At 45.0% G+C, this 14,192-nt stretch overlaps 1 protein-coding gene across 9 annotated transcripts in view; it reads left to right on the top strand.

Moving 5' to 3' along the window:
- Positions 1 to 8,303, top strand: part of SLC15A2 (solute carrier family 15 member 2) — a 58,528-nt gene extending 50,225 nt beyond the window's left edge. For 6 of the 9 annotated variants that reach the window (XM_064718365.1, XM_064718363.1, XM_064718362.1 and 3 more), the window contains one exon: positions 547 to 8,303. In XM_064718365.1, coding sequence (XP_064574435.1) covers positions 547 to 723 — 177 coding nt within the window. In that variant the 3' untranslated portion in view covers positions 724 to 8,303. The remainder of the gene's footprint in view (positions 1 to 546) is intronic. The other 3 variants (XR_010441016.1, XR_010441015.1, XR_010441017.1) reach the window with 3 other exon arrangements.
- Positions 8,304 to 14,192: the final 5,889 nt, after the last annotated feature.

A 14,192-nucleotide genomic window follows, 5' to 3' on the forward strand; every position in this document is an offset into this window, starting at 1 on the left:
CCGGACACAGTGGCAGCCACACCTTGAGTGCTCCCCAGACACGAGACCCGTGGGCACTCAGCTCTTCCTCAGGGCTCTCACCTGGGGAATCCTGCCAGGCTGCCTGTGGCATCCCTGAGATGTCAGGCTGAGGTAATTTAATTCAGGCTGCAGAGGTAGTTTAATTCAGGCTGTGAAACTTCTGGCATGATGAAGGTCTGAACTGAGGCTTATATCTGGCCAGCATGAATCTGCCTCTCCCAAAAGAGTCTTGTAGGCAAAAAAAGTCCAGGTGGGTATGTTCGAGCCAGATTTATAAGAAAAGATTTAATGAAACCAATGCAATCTAACTGTTTTGTTTCAAGAGGTATCACATATTTGTAATTGCATTATGTGTACAAACGTTTATCAGAAAAACAGGATGAGAAAGTTTCCATCTTGCGAGCCATTTTGGAAACTAAAAAATAATTTTCACCCAGCTCTTTAAAAAGCACTTGAAAGTGCAGAGATATCCTCCAGACTGAAAGTCTGGGGTCTCCTGACCTGCTGTTCTTTTTTCTTTCCTAGTGGGCTGAATTTGTCTTGTTCACTGTTCTCCTCTTTGCTGTGTGCATTATTTTCTCCATCATGGGATATTTCTATGTCAGTGTGGATCCAGAGGACCTAGAAGAAAAGGAAGAGAAGAGAGAGACCTCAAGCAGAGGAAACATGATTGGTCTTGTTACTCAGAAAACAAAGCTCTAACACATCATGGGTTGGGATTTTTTTTAAACTCAGTTATGAGAAGGTGAAAGAAGGGTGGGGACAGTGTTATTTTATTTTAGAGCATTGCAGTCTTTGTTACTCAAAATGTAACCACCTTATAAATGGGACCAAATGGCCCTCTATAAAAACAGTGGGGGTCCTGAAAACAGAACAAAACTCCTTGGGAAAGCTCCTCAGGTATTAAAAGCCCTTAGTAGTAATTGCAGTGTAATTTAAAACCTGCCCATCTTTTTAAGCATGGAATCCTTTCCTATGATTTTGCCTTAAACATATATTTAGGGCAGCAGGGAGGAAGGGTGGAAGGAATGCCATATGACACAAAAATCTGGAAATGTTATGAAAGAAGAAAGAGGAAAAACTAGTATAGGAATTAGGGAAGAATAGATGTTAGTGACAGAAGGATTTTTAATGCTATCATCAAGGACTGTAAGGGTTACACACAATCCCAAAGGATTTCATCATGTAACTCTCCTTATGAGTATTTCATCCCATTATTGGATGTTATGAATCGTTCTGATTTATGATTTTCACCTTCAGGCTCAGAAGTAATAACAGGGAATTAAATTCTGCAGGCTAAAATATTCCCAAAACACTGCTGACGAAGACAAGCATGCTGGTACCTCTCCCATTTTTTCCCCTAGAAGTTTTTAACAACTGATGGTGTTCTTTGATTAGACATGATTAGAGAATTGCTTTATGCTTTCTTATTTCAGAATTCCAGACAGTTATTTGCCATCTTCCTATACATTAAGCCTTTATTGGGCATTTCCTTTTACAGCACCTGTCACTGCAAGTTAGGATATAGCTGATTTCTTATCTCACGCCTCAGTTATTCCCCACTGGGAGACAAGTTGCAGTAGTTTCTGTAAAATTCCAGGCATCCTGCAGTGAGTTATTTACAAGGATGCACTTTATCATTTTTTCAGTCTACAAGAGGAGACCATGGCATATGAGATTTTTCTTTTTCCTCCTTGTTTTTCTGTCTCTACCAGACTTTGGATATAGCAATTTTATTGGAATTGTGATATAATTGTCTGATTTTCCTCAATTGCGTGAAGCTGTGATTTCATGTTCTGCATAGGAGTAATCCAACCACTGCTGATCTAGTAAAAGTCCTGAGAGAGTCCCTGCCTTCCTCTGTCACTTCAAGGCCACAGTTGGAACAGGTATGGCCTAATTCAAAACAAGGTTGTCAATAGGATCTTCAGGTTCACAGAGAAGAGGTTTTAAATTATGCTTTCCTCTTCCATCTTGGCAGTGGCCATAGACGGTTACTGATACTTGGATTCCGGAGATCACAAAATACGTGTTTAATTTAATTCCTGTTCAGGACAGTGCTAGGAAATACACTTAGTTTGACACCACCTCAGCTCCTTTGATGTGCTGCCAGTGTGTGTGTGTGTGTGTGTGTGTGTGCATCTTCTTGAGTAACACTAACAAAACACAGCTTTTTGGTTTTAACTCACAGCCTAAGATTGCTCCTTCTGCTTCCCGTCCTAAGTGGGCATGGACTTTCAGCACTTGTTCTGCATGAGCTCCTGCCTGCTGTGAAGTAGCATCTGGGGTTGTGCCAGAGGGGACCATGGTCTCATCAGATAAATGAGAAGAGGCTGCAGATGTGCACGCAGGGACATTTGGGGTGGTTCAGTCCATGCAGAAACATTTATTAAGCTGTGGTGGCTGGATCCAGGCAGCTGAACCCTGCAACTCCATGGAGAATGAAGGGCATTGAAAGCCACCAATTAGGTCATCCAACCTGCTTCACAGAAGCCAAGTGAGGATTATTCCCCTCTGTTCTTTCTGGTATTGTTCTCCTGCTGTGATTCTTTGTGTGGGTTCTTTCTCCTCCAAGCATTGTTGTTTTCCTAATCCCATTTTATGACACACTGTGAATCGGCTCAGAGGCTGCTGAATCACTCTGCTGTGATGCTGTTTGACTGGCTTCCAATTTGAAGCACTAATAGAAAGCATTTCTTCCTCCACCCACTGCAAACAAAACAAAAATCCCCAAACTGAAGGAATGGCCAGGCTCCAGTAACACTGAACAAACACAATTTAGAATTATTGGAGCATTTAATTTTTTATAAGCCTTGAATTTAAAAGTATGTTGGGGTTCGAGGGCATATGTGGTGTAGAGACAAATTAAAATTATTGAAGCACTTTCCCTGGGAAGCATTGGTAAGCAGTTCAAAGGTGCAGGAGGGAAAGCAAGGTCTCCAGATCTCTAAGACTACATATGTTTGAGAACCTCTTGATTTTTTTTTGTTTTATTTCCTTATTGGCGACACTACCAGAAGCTGTCACAGACTCTGAGCTTAATTTAAAGGAATCGTTCCAAACTCATAAAAGATACATTTAGGATGTCATCTGTATCTGCTTTTTAGACTCCTGATGCCAAATTGCCCCTTTCCAAACATCTCCGTGTTCCAAACTGTCACCATAATGCTGGGGGAAGGAAAAATTGCAATTCACAGTTGGGAAGATTATGAATAGGAAGGCAATGCTATAAATAAAGTGCTAACATGAGGCTGGGGGCTGCTCCTGCAGCCCCTCCCAGGAATTACTGAGGGGATTGTGAGGCTCTGTTCACATTTCTCTTAAGGAATGAACTGGTTACTTCTTCCCACCTGCTCATCATCACCTATTGGAAGCTTTTCCCTTCTCTAATCTGCCTGCTTGGTTACTGGTATCATCCTTCCCCACTGCTTCACTTCAGCTGCTGCTGTAGCTTTGCTAAATTGGACCCATTTATTTGGAATGCACCAGCAGTTTGGAGGGATTTCCACTGGCATGCTCACAACCAGCCAGGAGCAAGCTGGGGGCTCTAAAAATGAGCTGCCCCTTCTGTAGGGGCACTTTTCCAGTTTTAGAGCCACAACTCCATCCTTGGAGGCCTTGCATCACTTTCAAATGGACTCAAGACTGGATAAAAGGTTTGGGACTTGATTCCATGGAGTAATGAGTTCTCTGGGTTTTTCCTCCATATGGTCACCTCAGAGATGAGGCCATGCTCAGCTCTTCATACCCAATTTTAGAAAATTATTCTTTATTCCTCACAATTCTTTGCTTTAGGATCACAGGGAGGATCCAAAGTAGTGATAGCATATGTAAAGCTGAATGAACCTCTATAGAGAAATAGCAACCTGCTGCCTGTCCAGCTTCACCTGTCACTGAAGGCTCTCAGCTGTTGGTGAAGCTTTCCCTGGCACAGATTAGGGAAAGCTCACTCCAACTGACCTACAGGAATTATCCTCTCCAGCTGAGGGACAGGGAAGAGGTGGTGGGGGGCCGTAGATGTGCTGCTGCACAAACCTTCATGGAGATTGCAGGGGTTCGGCTTTGCTCTGCAAGTATGTGAGTTTATCTGTTTCTCTGAAAGGTGCTTTCTGAGGAAGAATTTTGTGCAGAAAATTCATTTGCACTGGCTGCTGCCAATTTTCCCCTTAGCAGGTTGTAAGTGTGACCAGTGTTATTTCCAGTTTTGCATGAGATAAGCATAAAAATGAGATTTCAAACTCAGCAAAATAACATCTTTGCTGTCAGTTCTTAAATTTACCTTTTTCTGAGGCAGTCAAATGCCTTTAGGTAGCAAGTTCTCTGTGCAGCTCAAGGGGCTTGCATCTCTCTTTTCTTCCATCTTCCTTTCACCGCAATCCCAGAATTCCAGAAGATGAGCCCCAGGAGGGCTGCATGGGACTGATTGGATGCAGCTGGTGTGTGCTGTCACCACTGACCGGGAAGCAGGAGCCTGGCCAGGTCAGGAGCTGGTTCCTCTCTGGATACTCAAATGGGGCCTAGAAAATTAGACTGAGGCAGGGCTGGCCCTGGTGGAAGTTGTGGTTTACTGAGCAGTGACCTAGATGTGAGTTTCATTGGGAAAGAGAAATGTAAACGAGTTAAAGAAAAAGTTTTCACTTTACTTGGCTTTGGCCTGAGGCAAGGAAACTGCAGACTGATGGGCAGAGAGGAAACAAAGGGCTGTTTGGTCAAAGTCTTCCCAATTCCTCAATGAACAGCTGAAGTTACATTGAATTAATTGCAGAGAACATGAGGTGAGAGAAGAGGAAAGCTCAGATGATTAAAAAGTGGATGAATTCAGAAGAGCACTCTCCTAGCTGGTGGTGAAGGGCCATTGTTGGAGATGGTCACCCATGGTTTGCAAATGGGTTTGGCATTCCAGGGTACTGCAAAAACCAGCATGAAGACCAGCACTGGTGGGTCTGCACTGAGCAGAGGAGCAGGTGGCTTTACCCTGGCAATGTCCCCACCATCCCTGGGAGCCACCACCTTGGCTTAGCCATGGGAACAGAGCAAACAGCTGAATGTTATTACAGATGTGATTAGCACATGAGGGAGAGCTACAATTAGGGGTAGTTAACAAGTTTTAGCCAGGGTCATCCACAGAAGGATAATCTCTTTTTTTCTCTGCATTGAATTTCTTTTCTGAGCCACCAGAATCACTTTCTAGCACAAGCTGCTTAAACCTGGGAGATCAGCGCCATGGCAAATACCACAGCTGCTGAATTTTGGATGGTCCCAGACTCTGCATTTCATTATCACTACATTTGTTATTGTGATACAGTTCTAAAACAGCATTTAAGAGATGTGTCTGGTCCCAGATGTTGACAGATCTGGCCAGAATTTTGCATGTTGATAGCTGGATTCACTAGCTGTTGATAGCTAGTCTTTCATGTTCATGTGCGTGATAAACCTCTCATGTACAAGTAGATGTGGGGCCTTTAGAATTCTCCATCAATTTAGGAAAAAATCCCCAAAGTTCCTCATGAAGCTGGCTAAACATGAACTGTGGCATTGCTTCCTTGAGGATGCTTCCCATGTGCTTGGTAAAGCAGGGACCCTCATTCATCTCCTGCAAAGTGCTCCTCAGAGAGACAAAAAAGGGGGACACAAACATTTTGCCTTGAGAAGGGCTCGTGTTACCTAATTGAAATTGCATGAAAGAAAATAATTGCTTTGCTTAAAATCCCTCCTTCCTCACCATCTCAGGTGGATAACAAGGAGGGAAACAGTTTCTTATTAAGCTTTGTATCAAGGAGCTGCTGCATCTTCTCAAACTCTTTCATGCTGTGTTTTGCCAGCAGATCAGCATTAACCTGGCCCTAGCACCTGTAGATCAGAAGACTGTCAGGATGCAGAGCAGCCACACAGCAGGCTCCCACAGTCTGCTGATCAGCTCTGATCTCTTCATTTTTAATGAATAGTTGTAGCAGTTATCCTGCAGGGCTCAGTCAGTCAGAATTGCTCTAAATTTAGGCCACAACTAAGGACCTGAGAGAACTGTAATCAACAAGATAAATAGCTAAAGTCTCAAAAACCTGCTAAAACACTGACTTAGTGCTTAATTAAAATTCTAATGTGCTTACAGAAAGGAAAAATGTAAACCTGAATTTAGCAATTCAGTCAGAGCAATGGGGAGCTGTAACTGGAATCCACCAATGTGACAACTGGCAACCAAGATGAAGATACACAAATCAAGCAAACATTTCTCTTTGGATTATTTTTGCCACTGCAGACATTGTACAGTCTGCTTGGCCTGTCCTGATGGATCTACCCATGTGTGTAAGGAAAAGAAGCTGAACTAACTTGCCATGTACCCTTTCCAAGCTTCAGCTTGGTTCTCCTCTTGCTGCAGACTCCCAGGTTAGCTCCAAATGACTCCCTTTGCTAGCAGTCAGCCCCCTCAGTCCCACATGCTGATCTTCCCTCCCCACAAGTCACTTCTCCCTGATGACTTTGGCAGCCCTCAGCACCTTGCTTGTTCCTCCACTCATGCAGCCTCTTTGCTGACAGCAGCAGTGTGTTTGTTTGGAGCTGTCCTGGACAATGCTGCCCACTTTCCTGCACCCAGAAAAGCTGCTGACCCACAGGAGAATTGTGTCTGGGCAGAGACCACGCCAAGCCAAACGTCTGGGTGGTAACAGCATCTGCCCTGGCTGCTTTGCCTCTGGCTTTTTGTCACACCTTTGTATGCCCTGACACATCTTCTGCAGGCAAATCAGTTCAGAGCACTGACAGGGATTGTCCAGCATCTCCCTCCCACCTGTCCTGTGCCCGGTTAGCTGCCCATAGTCAGCCCTTTTGTTGTGCCAAGTCAAGCCACAGGGACTTCTGGACTGACACACTGCTGTCACCAGCCCTGGAGCATCCATTGGTGCTGCCTGTGGCCCCAGCCTGTTTACACATTATTTATGGCCCTGCCCTGCCAGCCAGTTTGAGAGTCCCTTGCACAGAAGTGAGAGAAAGCCACACAGGCTGTGTCCATCTCAGCAGTGGTGTGTGGGCTGCCTTTGCAATCACAGCCCTGCCATCAGCATGGAAACAGCAGCTGGTGGAAAGGGGCAGCTCCTCTGTCACCAGTGCCAGCTGGTGGGGGTGGCTCTGTGGCCATTCCAGGCTCGGCCTTTCAAAAGTCATTGTCAGTGTTTTGCTGAGAGCCCTGTCTTATCACTCTGTATTCCATGTGCTGCCAGGCTTCAGTTTCTGAATCTTGGGGTCAAGGAGCAGCAGGCTGTATCCTGGCAGGGCACTTTCTGCTCCCTGTCCATCCCCAGAGACCAGGTCTTGGGTAAGAACTGGCATTTCCCAGACCTTGCTGTGTTTGTGTACCACTCACAAATGAACTTTCTTCAAATGGAAGTGAATTTGCTTGAAGCTCTGACTCTACCCAAGTCTGTTTGGAGCTGCTGGGAGCCTTTGTTCAGGCTCTTTCTCTGTTTAATCTGGGCATCAAAACACTTTCCAAGCAGCTTCATGCTGTCCTCACCAAAGAAAGAAACATCTCAAAGGTGCTGTACCAATATGGATTTTTCCTGCCCAAGTTAGAGGTGTAACAGGCCAGCAGGAACCCACCAGGCATCAGGAGCTGCTGTTTTTCAGAAAGACAAAGTGGTGTCAGTCACAGTGGCTCCCCCCATGTGAGGCCATGCAGTCCAGCTCTGGCTGTGCCCTGAGCTCAGTGGATGCTCCGATGCCTCTCTGGGGCTGCAGCTCCCAGGTCCAGCACTGGCCAGCCCAGTGTGTGCCAGTCATGGGCTGTCAGTGCCAGCTTTGCTTCCTGGCACTTTATACAGCCCCAAATCTGCAGAGCAAGGAGAAGACATAGAAGGTATTTCATTTGTGTGTTCCTGCTCCTTTCCCACCACAGCCAGTGTCATCAGTGCCCTGTTATTTCAGGGATGGCCAAGGAGCTGTGCAGTCCCCCCATCTCATCACTTGGAGCAAGGGAAGGTTTGGGCAATCCCACTCTGCCCACCCACAAGCACCTTCCTGGAAGCTTTCCTCAGATTCGGGTCCTCCACCTCTCCTAAGAGCACTCCTCATGAGACCAAGGATTTAACATGTTTTTAACCAGTCAGTCCTTTTGTGGGGATTAGCCAGCCTGGGTAATGTTTGCATTTTACCCTTTGCTGTCTGCTGGTTGTGGACTTACTTTTGGAGTTAATATCACTGTTTTTCTTTACATTTTCTCCCCAAAGGTTGTCCTAGACCACCTGCATTCTCTGTATAAATAAATAAATGGTCTTGGCTGTTTTCAGGTAGATGTTTTACCCATCTTCCACCAAAACTTTGATAGTGCCATGAAGAATCCGTCTGTACTAATGGTGCCAGCACAGTCCTTTACATCCCTACTGGAGGATTTCTTTGTTTCTCCCTTCCACCATCTTTTTGTTTGTGCTGCTTGTAACCAAAGGGCTTGTGCTCCATTTCTCACAGCCCACAGCACTTCTTGCTTCTGTATTGCAGGCTCTGAGTTCCCTCTTCCATTTGAGCTGAAAACTACTAAAGGCTGTTGAGAGCTTCAGAGCTTTTTTTTTTTTTTTCCACTGTGTTCACATCCATCACTTACAGCTCAGGAGTGAAACACTGTTCCAGTCTTCTCCTGTCAACTCTCTCAGGAGAAGGCTGGGCTTTTAGCTTTTCTATTAAACCCTTATCTGTGATACCTTTGGTCCTAATGTTCATTGTTAGCATCCCTTGAAACCAGGTATTTTAGTTCCTTTCTTTGGATTTTTGCTTCAGTCTGCTCAGCGTTTTTTAGCAGGTGTTACTGTATTACACCCTGTGGGGTCCACTGACCTGTTGGGCTGAAAATGAGCAGAGAAGTCATCCCGGTGGTTTTAAAAGATGCTCAACTCTGAAAGATTTGAGCTTCTTTTGAGCTCAGGGAAGAGCAGGCACTTTTTTGTGTAAAGGTGTGTTTTACATGCCTACTGCATCCTGCTCTGTCTGGGAGGGGATGCTGCCAGGTCAGAGCAGCTCCACCATCCACAGCACTTTTGTGCCTGCTTTTCTCTGGCTCTGCATTTCCTAGCTTAGATTTTCTGCTCTTGGCCTCTCCTTGGTGGGTGTCTCACAGCTGTGATATTCACTCAGAGGTAGATATTGCCTCCAGCAATTTATTGTACCAGTCTCATGTTGTTGCTTGTGGTGACACCAATCACGGGATTTATTTTGCCTTTTCAGTCTCCACTGCTTTTCCAGGTTTCTGCTGTGATTTCTCTTGATTCAGATTGTCAAACTCTTACCAATTTTGTCTTCCTCCTCATGGTTTCCCATTATCAATGCTGTACTTGGAGTCCAAGTGCCCTTCATGCCCCAAATCTGCAAGATAAGTAAACTTAGAAAATCATTAGGGCGGACTTTGGCCGCTGGTGTCTCCATCAAAGCCTGGGATTAAATGAAGTCCCTTTGATAAGCCGAGCTGATGGGCCCATTTGGAGCGCACATGTGGTATTAGGAGCCTCGCGGGACTTATGATTAAAAGCACGAGAGAACACAATTATTTAGAGAGCTACCAGGAGATTGCTGTAGCTCACTAGTCACTTCTTTATCAGAACAAAAGGAGAGTCCAATTCTCCAGGGCGACAGGCAGCTCTGGGAAGTGTCCGTGAGTCTCTAATTGCTGCGGGAGGCGGGGCTGCCGCTTTGATGTGCGCTGTAACTCTGCGAGGGTGCTGGGCATAAAGCCACTCCAACCATTTCTGTCCCCAGGCCACTTGTCCAGGACTGAAACCTTCCACACAGGTGGATTCTTTATCTCTTTTTATGGTTGCTTGGGTTGTTTGGTTTTTTTGTTTTGGTTTTTTTTTTTTTTTGTTTTTTTTTTTTTGGTTTTTTTTTTTTTTTTTTTTTTGTTTTTTTTTTTTTTCCACCATAAAGTGCAGTTGCTTTTGCAGCCAGGTAGAGCTCAGCCGGGTTTCTTTGCTGTGATCACATCCTGACCGGCACAGGGAGCTCGGTGCAACCAGGGCTGACTCCATGCATCAAATCTGCAAGGCTGGGCTGGATCCTGACCCAACAGGAAAAGTCATGTTAGCTTAGGCTCTGCAGCAAGCCCTGGAGATGACAAATGTCTGACTGGACACAAATACAATTTTGCCTGTTCTTTTTTATTTTTTTTTTCCTCAGGGTCAGGCTATTGAGTCAGGGCTGGATGGCGTATGTAATTGTAGCAAGGCTATTTTTCTCCCTTTTTTTTTTCAAAGGAACATTCATGCTGCATTTTAATTACAACATTTAGAACATGTCCAAATAGCTTGAGCTCAAATTGATCTTGTTTTTCAGCCAGGAAGCTTGTTTTTCATCTATTATTATAATAAATGTGCTATTGATAATAGTTTAGGTGCAATACAGCAAAGCTTTGTGTTATGCATCAGCTCTGGAGGCTCAAAATTTTCTTATTATCCATTACTGACATGACAGTTTACAAATATTTAACAAACAAATTACCAGGTTTTCCTTGTTCCCTCTTAGTTTGCAGTCTCAGTCCTTTTGACAGCTGAATTCAGGATTAATGATGATCTTGTTTAAGACAATTGTTTGCTAGCAAACAGGTTTTTTCTCTAAACCTACAAGTACAGTAGGAGAACTAACACTGACACTTTGAATTAAATCTCATCCTCAAAACAAATTTTTTAGCTTTATTCCATCCAGTTCTCCAAAGAAGAAATTGGATTTGCCTGGTAAAGTGCTTAAACCTGTTAATAATTTTTTAGTTTATATAGTCATTTTAAATATAGACACTTAACATAAAAGCCTGGGAAAAGGAGCATTTTTTCTCTGCCAGCCCTGAGCTTGCTGGGTCTGTCAGGCTGTAAATGTTTTAAAATCCTTTCTGAGCACAAGCAGGGGAGCAAAGAGACCACCTTGACCCTCCATGGAAAAAAAGAGATCCAGAAGGAGAAGCTGAATTTGAGTCTCTGTAAAGCTCTGGGAAACATTGAGCCCAGGTTCTGGGAGTGGTAAAACACATCCACACTTTGCAGCAGCTTCTTCTCCACCTGCTCCAGGTCTGAGCACGGGGTGAAGGGCACGGAAAGGGCTGATGGCCAGCATCTGCCTGGGAAGGTTCCTTCTGCTGTAGATGGCTGCAGGTGAAGCAAGGAAGGTCCTATAGCCCTGGGAAAGCCTGATGCATTCCCAGGGGAATCAGGGACATCTTCTGGGAGGAAGCACAGCACTAGAATAGGGCCTGAGAGAATGTGTGAAGCACCCCCTTCAGAGCACGTCCTGGGCACTGGGCCATCCCTGCCCCGTGGCTTCTGATCCTGGCTTTGCATGCACAATACAGGAATTCACTGGTGCGTGGGCCTGGCTTTGGAGATGAGAAGTGAATTTGTTCTCAAGAAAAATCACTCTTTGTTGGCAGAAAATCTGTGAGTTGGGTTCCCCAAGGGCATAGTGTTTGAAAATCACCGATGATTAAAAGATAACACATTTGAGGGTTAGTTTTGTTTTGTGTTGTTTTTGGTTTTGTTTTTGTTTAGTTGTTGTTGTTGTTTGGTTGGTTTGTTCTTGAGTAGGGTGTTTGGTTTTTTGCCTCTTGGGTATGACAAACTGAATGCCACACATAAATTTCTCCACAACTGACCTGGCCACAATTTTTTTTTTTTTTTTAATGCAAGAAAAACTGAGACTCTCCTTAAAAGAGGATGCTTCCCACCTGAGCTTTGAAATATCAAATGTCACACTAGCAGAAATAACTAAAGTTGGCAAGCCTGAGTGTAGTTTATCACATCAATCTTAAACAAAGATAAACCAAATCAAATCAGACTTGATGAAACAGAATAAAAACATGCTTGGTTTGAAACAAGGTGTTAATAGAGAGTATCTCTTATTATATTTTATTTGATAAGCAATAAAACTACAGACTCACAGTGCATACAGTCATTTGCAATGCAAACACTCATTTCTGAATTCCCATGGAACCAGTTTGGCCAGCATGGAGCATCAGGGACAGGGGCACAGCTGAGGATGTCAGCATCTCTGCCCATGTGTTTTCAACCCAGGAATAATCCCATAATATGGACGTCTTAGCCTGGTATTTAAGCCTTCATCTCACTTCTTTTTAAGGCTTGCTTAACACTTTTGCAGTTGATTGATACAGCATCAATCACAGTAATGTGCCAGCTATGATGTTCCTGTTAATAACTCCTGAGGAGATGGGTGGCTCAAGGCCCTGGGCTGAGCACAAGCATTTTCCTTGCAAATGCCAGGGAGGATTCACTGACAACAGCAACTTGCAAAATGTGTGGGGCAGCAGCAAGAAAGTGCCCACCATTCCACCCCCAAGCACCTCCCAGTTTGGGAATATGCCTGTCACTGGGGTTACATCTGCAGCTTTTTTCTGCCCAGGAGTGAAGGCTTTGAGGAAAGTTTGTGAAGTGCAGCTACCAGCTGGACACACCAAGGGTAAACTGGCCCAAATAGCCTGCTTTGCTTATGCCAATTGCCATGTATTACAAATCAAGCCACTCACAAGGAACCAAGCTATTAAGCTGCTTTCTCATAATCGTTAATTATAAAGATAGCATCACTCGTGTTTGTAAAGTATGAACTATCCTGTGATAGCTGATTTACTTTTTTTCAGTTCAGTGAATTGTGATGGTGAGGCTGCAAACAGTGTTGGCAAGTGATTCCCACAAGGATCTGCAGGTCTGAGCTGGTGAAACCCCCCTGTCAGTCAGCACAGTGACCTTGCAGGTACAGATTTATCCTCCCCCCATCCTCCTGGCCACCCTGCACAATCTCTGGGAAAATCTCAACCCTGCAGAAGAAGGTCAGGTAAATATTTGATACCCTGACAGCCAATTTGAGGAGAAGCTTTCAGGCCAAAAGGATATCACCCTAAAGAATTTCTCTGACATGCTGAGCACCCCAAAACTTTGCTGGGATCCATCCCTGTGGGTACTGATTTCTCCTTTGCTTTGCCATCCCTTATGTGTTTAGGTTCAGAGTGGCAGCACAGTGAGAGGGACTCTAAAACCCTTCCCCAGGACAAAGGCAACAGTTCTGGGGAGGCACCATGTTTTTTCAGCCCTCTCCCAAGTCATCCTGCTTGTGTTCAGCCTTCCTTACACACCTCTGCCATTTCCTGCTGCTGGGTAGGGCAGCCAAATGGGTCAGAACAGGAAAAGCCCTTCCAAGCTGTTGATCCCACCAGAGCCAATTGCTGCCCAAGTTAGTCATGATCTGAAGACTGAGCTTCAAGAAGGATTTGCCACCACAGCACCTGGGGCAGTCCTGCACAGTGTTGAGCCATTGCAGCTTTCTGGACAGATGTGTGCCAGCTGCTCGGTCTGCTCGGGCTGCGCAGGAGTGGTCGGATCACTGATCGATGCTCCACTGCCATCTGGATCTGGGGAAGAAGTGACAAATCTTCCTCCCCCACAACAGCCATACCTTCTATGAGATTTTGATGAATGAGATCTTTATTGGCTGCTGGGCTAATTAAATAGAAGTTGCATCAGCTTCTGGCTGACGGGCTTTAATTGTTCCTGAGCAGATTTTGAGAGGACCAGATGAATACGAAAATAAGAGGAAAGACTGTGGATTGGATCCAAGGATGTCTCTGACTGCACTGGGCTTCAGCTGGAAGTTTGTTCCACCATTTCCTGAGGAAGGGGACAGGGAGCTCCTGTGCTGCAAGAGTGCTGTCAGAAAAGCAAAAATTAACACAGATAACAAAAAGCAGAAAATAGTATCCTGGTTTTAGGTAAGAATTTCTGAAGTCTTATCTTTGAAGTTTCCAGCTTTGGCTTAGAGCAGCTGGTACCCATCCACTCTGTGCTCCTGTTCCCATTTGTCACACAGGACTAACTGAGCACTGGACTGCCTGGGATGCTCTGACACAATGTGTATGCCTAAAACTGTTTTTCTCTTCTTTTTTTCCCCTCTCCTGTTTTTTTGAAGTCCAAACACTGCAAAGGGTGTGTCAGGCATCCATCAGCCCCAGTAGCCAGGCCCAGCCCTGTGCAGTTCTGCTGAGAGCTTAGGAGTAGGATGCTCCCCTCCATCAACAAGGACTTTGAGCCTGGCCTTTCATTGGCACAGGTCCTTTGAAGACAGGAGATGCTGTGTGTGTCCCACAGAGTGTGCTGGCTGCCAGCAAGGGCTGCACTGCCCTCTCAGCCCCTTGCTGCCTTTTC

Source organism: Zonotrichia leucophrys, chromosome 7, assembly GCF_028769735.1.
Source record: "Zonotrichia leucophrys gambelii isolate GWCS_2022_RI chromosome 7, RI_Zleu_2.0, whole genome shotgun sequence".
NCBI lineage: Eukaryota > Metazoa > Chordata > Aves > Passeriformes > Passerellidae > Zonotrichia > Zonotrichia leucophrys.